This window comes from Arachis ipaensis, chromosome B03 (genome assembly GCF_000816755.2).
Source record: "Arachis ipaensis cultivar K30076 chromosome B03, Araip1.1, whole genome shotgun sequence".
Classification (NCBI taxonomy): Eukaryota; Viridiplantae; Streptophyta; class Magnoliopsida; order Fabales; family Fabaceae; genus Arachis; species Arachis ipaensis.
Window position 1 is genome coordinate 13,341,255 of NC_029787.2, and position 10,499 is coordinate 13,351,753.

At 35.0% G+C, this 10,499-nt stretch overlaps 1 protein-coding gene across 3 annotated transcripts; it reads right to left on the minus strand.

Annotated features, from left to right (window-relative positions):
* Window positions 3,980–10,499, minus strand: LOC107629697. 3 transcript variants are annotated; one of them, XM_021118199.1, is made up of 5 exons: window positions 9,838–10,499; window positions 9,484–9,665; window positions 9,218–9,359; window positions 9,084–9,136; window positions 3,980–6,884 (listed from the first exon to the last, which is right to left on the minus strand). In XM_021118199.1, the coding sequence occupies exons 1-3, from the start codon at window positions 10,495–10,497 to the stop codon at window positions 9,278–9,280; spliced, it is 924 nt and encodes a 307-aa protein (XP_020973858.1). In that variant the 5' UTR covers window positions 10,498–10,499; the 3' UTR covers window positions 3,980–6,884; window positions 9,084–9,136; window positions 9,218–9,277. The 3 variants fall into 3 exon arrangements, with proteins under 3 accessions (XP_020973858.1, XP_016188038.1, XP_016188037.1); XM_016332552.2 differs by lacking the exon at window positions 3,980–6,884 and adding an exon at window positions 6,930–7,299; XM_016332551.2 differs by lacking the exon at window positions 3,980–6,884 and having other exon boundaries at window positions 8,467–9,136.

Consider the following 10,499-nt stretch of genomic DNA (forward strand, 5'->3'; position numbering starts at 1 on the left):
AACTTTACAGCTTTTGAGAAAAAAGGTAGTGTCACGTACGCGACTACACATGCGACGTAAGCTATGCTCACTGTTTTGCAATCTCGCGTACACGGGACAAGATCTGCATATGCGAAACCTAATTTTCTAAGCTCGCGTACGCGAGAGAACGCACGCGACGCGAGCACTCCTCCCTATTTTGAAACCTCGCGTATGCGGACATAGTCTCGCGTATGCGAGCCACTTGTTTTAGCCAAAAAATGAGATTTTTGAATGTGAAGTCACTCCTCTATATTTTCAAACCTCCTTTATACTCGTTTAAGGTCCGTTAGTAAGCTTTTAAGCCTTAGAATGAGGGTGAGTCCATTAAATACGAAGGAGGAGACATTTGAAAGGATTTTGTGAAGTGTTAACTAAAATAATGAAGGGTTGGTTGATTGAGGAAGTGCGTAATATTGAGACTATTATGAATGAAGGCTAATTTGATTGATTAATATAATAAATGAGATATGATCGAGGATGATTGATGATGAGCATGTTTATATTTTCTCTCTATTTGTAGAGTATGTCGGACACTATATCCCAAGAGTGTGACGAGCACTATATCCGAAGAGTGTGGGAGCACTTTACCTTGGAAAGTGTGTCGGGCATTATATCAAATGAGTGTGGCAGACACTATATCCTTAGAGCGTGGATCCCAAGAGTATGGAAACACTTTATCTCAGGAAATGCGACGGGAACTATATCCCATGAGTGTGACGGGCACTATATCCCGAGAGTTTGACGGACATTATATCTCAAGAGTGTGGAGGCATGTCAGAAAGACGATATCCGGGTTAGCTATCGGGTGTGTTAGGTTCTGGCGAAATAACCGACACGTGAGCTCAGGGCCAGTAGAAAAGGCATACATCATATGCATTTGTTTGTCTTGTTTGAGTTTGCATTACTTGAGTTTGCCTATTTGAATATCTATGCTTATTTGCTATATGTTCTACTTGCTGTAACTATATTTTATCTGTGTTTTCCTTGTCTGTATTGTATGTCTGTGCAACTGAGATCTCCCTTGTCTGACGGATGAGTGACGAGGGCTGTTCCACCAGAGTTTTGGAGGGTTGGAGAACAGTGAAAATTTAGGGGTTAAGTTAGATTTGGATTAAAGCCTAAATGCGTTAGATAACATACCTTGTTTATGGTTTTAAATTATAACTCTAAGGTTTAAATCTGAGTGTCGGAGTTCTAGGATCGTCTCTGGCTTTCCCGAGACCTTATATATTATGTATGTTAGCACCATTACCATACTAAGAACATCCGGTTCTCATCCTATACATATGTTGTCTTTTTCAGATGCAGGTCGAGAGGCACCTCGCTAGGCGTATGAAGTTTTTTGTCACAAGCGGAGTTGGGATATTGTCTTTTGAGTGTTCTTATGTATATGTATAGATTTCTCTTTTATATGTTTCACTTTTGTCCCTCTTAGAGACTTTTTTGGAGAATTAGGAGTTTACTTTATGTATTTTGGATTATACGGGTTGTATATATTTGTATATGATATTCTTCGGCCGGCCTTGGCTTCGCAGATTGAACTGGAGCTCGATATTCTGTATCTTTGACACTCCGACCTTATTATATGTTTATGTCCTTACTTTTCTTCGTTCGCAAGTTTCTGTTACGTGAGCGTTGCACTTTTCTTTTCACGATTTTGTTTAAGCTTTCTTTCAAGACTCCTCGAATATTAAATTCCTTCAACTATTATTATGTATATATTTAATTTTAGAGATTGTAATACCACACCACATCTGATTTACGACTTAAGCGTAAAGCTCTGTGTGGTAGGGTGTTACATATCATCTTTGTGTAAATGTGTATTATTACTATGTTTTCAGTTTCCTTCATCCTTGATTCTGTCAATCAATTATACAGAAATCATGGAATGTACAAAATATGCATAACTGAATACACAATGTCTATTAATCTAGGACCATAGTTTATTACAATTTCATAGTCTAATCTTTCACTGGATTCCCAAATTGTACCCATTACGAAACATTAAATTTACACTAACAAAAGCATACTAACATTATACAGCTGTAACTAGACTACATCCCTTTTCTATTACAATGTCAAACAAAATCAACCCAAACAATTTTCAATTGCTAAAAGCACCACTGTTCTTCTCATCGTTTTTTACCTCATCCATCTTCTTCTCTATCTCTACAATTTTGTCTTCCATATTTTTCGTTAGGTCTGTAACTCCATCTTGTGGCACTTCATCAATACAAAAATAGGCAATATACTCATCTAGCCAAGCAAAGTATTTGCAATATCGTGTGTTATTCTATATCAAAGATGCCTACTGTTAAACTCCAAAAATTACAAAATAACTCAGCAAACCAAACAAAACCCTAAACACAAAATTTACCTTAAAATAAGAACAACCAAAGAAAAGCCTCCTTGAATTTTTTAAGTGCTAGATTCGAACAAAATGGCGTAGGATCCGCAATTACACACTGGAGGAATAAATTTCTTCTTCATCCTTCTTAATGCCCCTTCCAGACTGCTTCCATCGGCACTCATTCGACTGCTCCAACTCTCCTCACACTCACCGCATCTTTTCTCGTGACTGACTGAAGAATCAGAATCCGCAGTACCCATGGCCACTGTTGTAAGTCCTCTCACATAGACTGAAGATAAAAACCCTAAACCCTTTGAATCGTACGAGAAAGGGGGGATTATGAACCCCACGCGACGACGATGTTTCAGTTGCAAGGAGGGGGTATTTAGTCTCTGTAACAATTCCCAGTGACACGTAGCACTTGCATTTGATAACTCAACCTCTAACTGACACGTGATACAGGAAACCTGTTCGCAACCGGTCACAGGGATTGATTAGTTCACTTATATCAATGGGTGGGGACCTGATTGAGATTTAGTCATGATCAGGGTGTGACATGTCCCCTGGACAAATGGTCAGGAGGCGAAAAGGGTAGTTATCCTAAACAACCTGAAAATTATAATATTGAATTGTGACGAAAAAAGTGTTAACAAGTTTTATAACATAACAAGTGGTTTAGAGAAATTTTAGAAGACCGGCAAAATTTTATTGTTTTTTATTAACAATTAGCTGCTAATGTTTAAAAATATAGACAAAAAATATATTATTAAATTACTACTAAACTAAAAGAATTAAACTAATAGCTAAAAATAATAGCAAAAAAAATAAATTTTGCTACTCCTCTAATATTCTTCAGTAGTTTAATAACTTGATTTAAAAAAAAAAAAATTAATGATCCTTTACTGCATAACATGAGCAGCCAAAATTTAGTGTTACCACAACAGGTTCTACCATTACAGGGTTAGAGATCAACTACTTCACATAGTATAATTCTTGATTATCCCTTGCACAAAACCGTAACACATGTTCATAGCTTTTGCTCAAAGGATAAAACTAACTTTTTTGTATTTTTAATTAAGTACATCGTTTCAATCAAATTCTATTAAAAAGAATAAAGGAATTTGAATTTAATTATAATGTAAATTCCATGAATTTACAAAATTCAATTTCTATTTTTCACAACAATTTCAATTTCATTGTTTTCCAAACTACTCAAAATCCCACTCTATTACATGCTTTAACAACATCTAAACTAAATGAAATTAAATTTACTCATTTATAAAATAAGAAACCCCTTTTCTTAAGTAAAACTTTATCCAGCAGCATAAGGTACACGAATATTACCATGCAGCGTTAGGCCATAGATTATGGATTTTACCGAGGGATAAAATAAAATTCGAGAGCATACATTAGAGAACTCCGAAAACGACACATTATTAAATAGGTAAGTGGCAGACTGGCAATCAAGGAGAAGAATAAAAAATACAATCCAATAATGTTCTGAGTTACAATTACACTTGCAGTAGTTCAAAATAGTTACAGTATTTAAAGAACCACCAATTGGCAAGTACCAAAACTAACCTANAAAAACATCAACTATGATCAATGGTCACAAGAGGTTATATAAAGGAAACCTTTTTGGAAGGAAAAAAGAAAAAGAAAAAGAAAAAAAAGACAGGCAATAGTTAACACCTGGGAAAAGTTGTCGCCACACTTCAGAAGAGAAATACGTTAGCATGAATATCTAAATATCTAATGAAATAACATCGTACATATGATATTGATACTAAAGAAAATTTGTTCAACCACAAAACATGTTACCTAATTCTGATACACACTATGAACATCCAACTTTATACGCACTGATTGAGCTACACGATACTTGTTTAGTTCAATCAATTTTACATCATTCCATAGTGCTATTGGATCGATGTAGAAATCAATTATTCTAAATAAATACAGACAAATTAAAACTTGGCGTGTTAATAATCATTATCCATGTCAAAGATTGACACAATTTTGGGGGAAGCGTGATGTGTTTTTAACTTTTAAGGACTTCACACTAACCATGATCTGAAATTAAAAGGTGGCTACTCTAAAGGAGGTAATGTTATGACATGTCTATGATTGCTCATTTGCTCTACATTATAATTGATCTTTTGCTACCCTGGTTCGTGCCTATTTTGTCTAGTTTACCACTTTTCTATCCAGCTTATTGCTTCTATTATTTTGTTTAATATTTTCATCACGGAATCATTTTATTTATGTATTTGTCTAATCCTATTTGAGTGTTGATGTCCCTAGCTAGTCCTTGGTTAAAATGAAGCCTTATTACAAATACAAATACAAATACCAGGCCTCTTTCTAGGTGGACCATGTTGAGTCATTTGAAATTTTATTATATTCTTCTACTCCAAAAGATGGAAGGCAAACTATACGACACATTGCGTAATTGATTATACTGAAAATGAACTCGCTGAAAATCTTATTATAAATGTTATATATGACCTTAATAATATAATATAATACACTATTACAACTATAAATTTGACGGCATAAATCTTATACTGCTAATGCTCTATACTATTATACCCTTCATAAAAATACCAACTGCATAAACAGGCATATTTTAGCAATCTGTCGTCTTAATTATAAATTTTGATTTGTATGGTATACACTATATTTTATGCCTTAGTACCTTAGAAAGTTCTCCAATCCCCACCTCCTAGTTAAAATCCTGGCTATGGCCCAGAACTTGATCACCTCTCTCCCACCCCCCCAATGGCTACAAGTAGCATTCACATGATTGCGTATCTAAAGCTAAACTGACGCACATAGTATATTATCAAAATGTCAAGAGTTATTTTTCTTGTTTTATTATAAATTCATACATCTAAATTGCCTAGCATTTAAATCAAACGCTATGGTACTAACAACTCTTTAATCTTCTTATGGTACTTCCACTAATTTACATCAAACGTTATTTAACTTATGACCTTTGGTCTCAAAAACTAGAAACTAATTCAGGTTTTCTACACATTTTGAGAGGTACATACTAGGCAAAGGGAGACACTTTCATTTGTAATTGTCAATTCCAAACATTCCATGTCTGTCATTAGAAGCCAATTGATGTTGTTGTCTCAAAATGATTTCAACAGAGTTCAAGGTTAAGCATCTTACTATTCTATAAATTTGCATCATTGTGAGAACTAAAGTAACTATGGCATATAGACTACACATGGCAAGCAATCAACATAAGTTCATACAACATACAAGCAGTGTTTTTAGATTGCGGCCATGGCATGTCAGTTTTTGAACTAACTGCCATCTTAAGTGTGTGGCATTGCAGAAAAGGCATTGAGCAAATGGTGGCCGCATTGGCGGTGGCACCATGGCGGTCCAATACAAGTATGGCGGAAATGGCATTGTTTTTTGGAACTTTATAAATTAGAAGGGTGTCTTTTGGTCATTTTAATAACCCTAAACCTAACATTTATAAGTCAAACCTTCTCTAGTTCTCATATCCTGCCTCTTTCATGCCCTCTACTCTCTGCTGTTCACTCTCCCTCTCTGCTGCTAGAGGAAGAGGAAGACCACAATGATGAAGCAACATAACACAACAGAGGCATGATGGTGCCATGACCAGCAGAGGGATACGACAGCATTGGACATTGTTCATTAATCTGCTTCTCTAAGCTGCTTCCTTTTTTTCTTTATATTTTGAACCTTCAAGTTTTTGTTTTTCTATTCTAATCCTCTTTTTCTTTTCCTATTCTCACCCTCAAATTTTTTTTCCTAATCTAAACCCTCAAATTGCTTCTGCTGTTGCTTAATTTAAATTAATATTATTATTTATGTCAATTAGAAATTAGTTTTAATCTTTAATATTGATTGTTATAATATGGACAAATAGTTTCATATTATTATTGATAAAGCATTAGTAGTTAGTAGCTTAGATATAAATTTTTTCCTTTGTCTTTTAGTAGTTTTATTATGTATCGGCCCTTGGAAATGGATCCTCTCAATTTTTTTTAACAATTGATGGAGTAAAGTGTGATCTCTCACCATTAATTGTTATAAGTGGGACCAAGAGAAAACATGAGAGAGAGTGCATTGAAGGGTTATAGATCACACTTTACTCCCTCAATTTTTTTCAACAATTGAGAGGATCCATTCCCACGGCGATTTCCGCTATTTGCCTCAACACCATCTGCTGTAACCTCATGGTGGTTTTTTACCCTTCCGCCATGAGCCACCATCCACCATCAAAATATATGCAGACAAGTTAAAACAGCCTAGAGAACAGACTCTTGGTTTGAGTTCAGAAGGAATCTATTAGCAATTTTGCATAAATTATTAAGATTAAAAAATAACGAACCTGATAAAAACACAATGACAATGCAGAGATTGAAGCCAAGAATTGCCAATCAACAAGCATATCTCACCACTTCAATGAGTGCTCCCCACAATGTGATAGAAAGATGATATAAGCTTTAACTAGGAAGAAGCGGTTCTAGGAAATAAAATACAAAAAAGATAAAATAAAATAAAATCCAACAACCTCTAAATTAGAAGCAGTCAATTTTAAACTCTTGCCACTATCACCACTACAAATTATCTGTATCCATATATAGATTACATGTTACTCAATCAGAACCAGTGTACCATAGCAGAGTATTCCTAAACATATTGGTGAATTGAATACATCCCCCTATCCTTTAGAAAAAGTTATCATAAACTAAAGTCCTCTTACATACAGTTTCCCAAGTTTCATATCATCAACAATCCAACTATACTTGTTGAACCTATGAAACTGTCAGTGACGCGTCCTAGTTGCTTATGCTTTCCTTATTAACTCTTGTCTTTGTCATCCCCGATTATGAGTCTTTATTGCTAGACATTGATAAAATATACAGTTGTTGTTCATGCTGTGTAGCATAAAATAAACATACACATTAATAACTTTTGTATATCAACCCAAACTCTACTAGAAATTCTTGTACGTATTTAAATGTTTTCTATTCAAATTAACTGGCCAAACCCTATATATCCTAGATTTTTTTTTTTTAATTTTAATAGGTAATGTACCATTTTGTAAATTTGTAGTCAAACCTGTGCCTATGCAAACAACTAACAAAATTAGCTAAGTTCATTAAAAACTAATGCCATAAACTATAATTCATGTTTAGACCTCCTAGTTACCAAATACATTAAGATTAAAACCCAGTTATCAAGCGGTCTCTGCTCCTGTCAACATTTCAAGCTACATCTCCCAGAACACATCAATTTAATGCTCTATCGATAAAAAATAAGGAATATAACTGACGGCTTCTTACAAAAGAAACCAAAAGCATGCCAATTTGCAAAATTTACAAGACATTTTTGCTTTGATTTACTCCAAATAGACTAAAAATTGTTATGATTATTAAACTTCTTTTACACATCAGATGAAAGTATACAATGCACTAGTACTCTAGTCTTATTGAGTAAATGGCATCATCCTCCATAGTCCAAAGGAATATTAAATTATGTCTGGATATTAGTGAAAATTTGGTCTAAGTTATTCTCCTAAAAATCTTTTATTGGCTAGATTCAATTTAGGGCATAATAGTTAGTCTAAAATTTTACATTTTTGATGAAATTAGAACAGTAGTGATGAACAATGATGCACTGCAACATTTTAATCCTCCACTATCAAATACGCTAGAAATGCCAATGCCTTGAGGAAAAAAGTGCCAAAAGGGCGCTTCTCAATTTATTTTGCTGTTTGAATTCTTCTATGGAATAAGTATTAACAATTCTCTACATCAATACGGTTTAATTCTTCTCCTATTTAGACAAACCCCAGACGCTCTCCTCAAATTAGATATCGTTGTACAACCTTCACCACTTTCTTAACAAACTCATTCACTTCTTTCCCAATAAACAACTTGCTCAATTTAGAAGCTATACCTATGGACATTGATGTCATGCATGTAACCAACCACACTAAGGCTTTGTTTGGTTGGAGAGAAGTGGAGGGGAAATAGGGGGACGGGAAGAGAAGTTGCACATTTTTATATGTAATTTATGAAGGAAGTTTTGCAACTTTTTTTCCCACCCTCTATTTCCCCTCCACTTCTCTCAAACTAAACAAAGCCTAAGGGATACGGCTTAGTGGTTATTGAAGCCTTTCTATGTTTCTCACTTTCTCAGTCTATAAACCGAGTCTAAACAGACTTTCAAACTATTAACATATAAAAACAGTAATTTAAAAGTAGAATTGATTAAAGTATGAGTTGGTATAAGAAGTGTGGCTTTGAAATTAATTTGCAAGGAAAAGATTTTCCTCGTTTCTTTGATACAGCCAAAAACAAAATAATGGAATAAAAAATAATAATAGCTCCAAATAGGAATATCCCTTTTCTATGATAGTGTTGAGAAGTTATACACAACAACACATAATAATGGAAATTGCATAGCCTTTATCAAGAAACATTTTTAGAAAATTAACTAGACAGCACAACATATCATACCATAATGCAGAGGCATCAATGGACAATGGAGGCCTCTACTAAAGCCCAAAAGATAAACATTCATATGTATTGTCCTTACCATTAGCATCTAAGCAACATGGGCAGAATAAAACGACAAACTGTTAACAGAGCACAAAGGTTGAAACAACTATTCTAGTTATAAATTAATTTCAAATTCAAAAGCCAACAAACTTAACTGCCAATGTACTTCAGATCCCAAAAACATCTCCATTAATATGATGGTAGCAACCTGAAATGACACAAGCAGCATAAGCAACTTGGGAAGTAGAATACGGGGATCAAATAAATAGTAATGTTATTGCAATAATACCGCAGCAATATCTTTGGTTGAAATCTGCATGAAAGCCAAGTAACCGCAAACGATGGCTACTCAATGTTTATTTCCTCGACCCTCAAAACCAGTGTTTCTTGTCTTGTTTCCATCTTTGACTGAGGAATGTTCACTTGGTATTCTACCAAAAAACGAATTTACATAATGAAATAATAAAGGGCTGACTACCAGAGAAAAGTTTAACCATGGGTATATTAAAATAATGAAAACAATTTTAAAGAAATAAAATAACATAAAAAACTTACAATTTTTGTTTCTTCACATTTTGTTTGATGCTTTTAACTATATCCATAGCCGTCCTCTGGTGCTCCCTTGTTTGAGAATGCAAGTCCAAACCTTCAACTGTTTCACAATCAACTCTACATATCCGGCACCAACCCATGCTAGCAGGCTTCCTTCTCACATTATCAAATGACCTGGCTTCTCCCTAAAAAACAAATAGTAAATTATAAATAAAAGAAATCATTAAAATTTCCATCAACAAGAATGCATTTAACTTCTTTTTAAAAGGAAAGGGGGGAAAAACTCAATGCATTCAACTTAGCTATATGATAACAATAACAAGCATAAAAATACCATGTGAGCCATTGAAACTTAACTGGTAAAAATCCAGCATCATTAGGAAATCCAGGAAGAGAAAAGCTGCTCCTGAACCCAGGTTCACCAAGCTGCGGATGACCTGGCCTGTTTCCTTTGCTGAAAGATTCAAAACTTCGAGAGCCAGGATGGGCACCATAAACTATAGGTTCCCCTTGATGCAATTGCCTTGAAAAGTTATGCGGACCAAAATGTTCACCCCTTTGAAATGGACCAGCAAATTCATCTTGGCCAATAAAATTACCATCCCTTGGATGTTCACCCAATCGAAAATTACCAAAACCCTCAAACTCATCTCTATGCAAATGACCAGGCAGACGAGGAAACCGACTATCATGGAATGCAATGCCAAATGGCTCACCAAAATGACGTGCAGGTCTTCCATCAAAATCATCTATATCTGCCTTACCAACAAGCCCACCAGAGAGGGGCCGCATTCTATGGGGAGGCATATCAGGATATTCACCACCAGGACTTCTGGGAGCCATACCGTCCATGTGATGTCTCCCATGTCCAGGACCTAGGCCAAGATAACCAGGGTGGAGAGTAGCACCTGATTTGTTAATGGCCTCATCATGGAAACCAACTGGTCTCTTCCCTGCCTCGAGTGGATCAAATGAATGATTTCCATATCTAGGAACTGGCTCAGTGTCCAAAGGCATCC

What these genes read in the sequence shown, in the direction of transcription:
- LOC107629697 (XM_021118199.1), bottom strand. Translation starts at nt 10,497, where the DNA reads ATGCCTTTGGACACTGAGCCAGTTCCTAGATATGGAAATCATTCATTT. An exon ending in ATGATGCTGGATTTTTACCA is followed by an intron (nt 9,666 to 9,837) that starts GTTAAGTTTCAA and finishes TTTGTTTTTTAG; the next exon opens with GGAGAAGCCAGGTCATTTGA. An exon ending in AATGTGAAGAAACAAAAATT is followed by an intron (nt 9,360 to 9,483) that starts GTAAGTTTTTTA and finishes GTTTTTTGGTAG; the next exon opens with AATACCAAGTGAACATTCCT.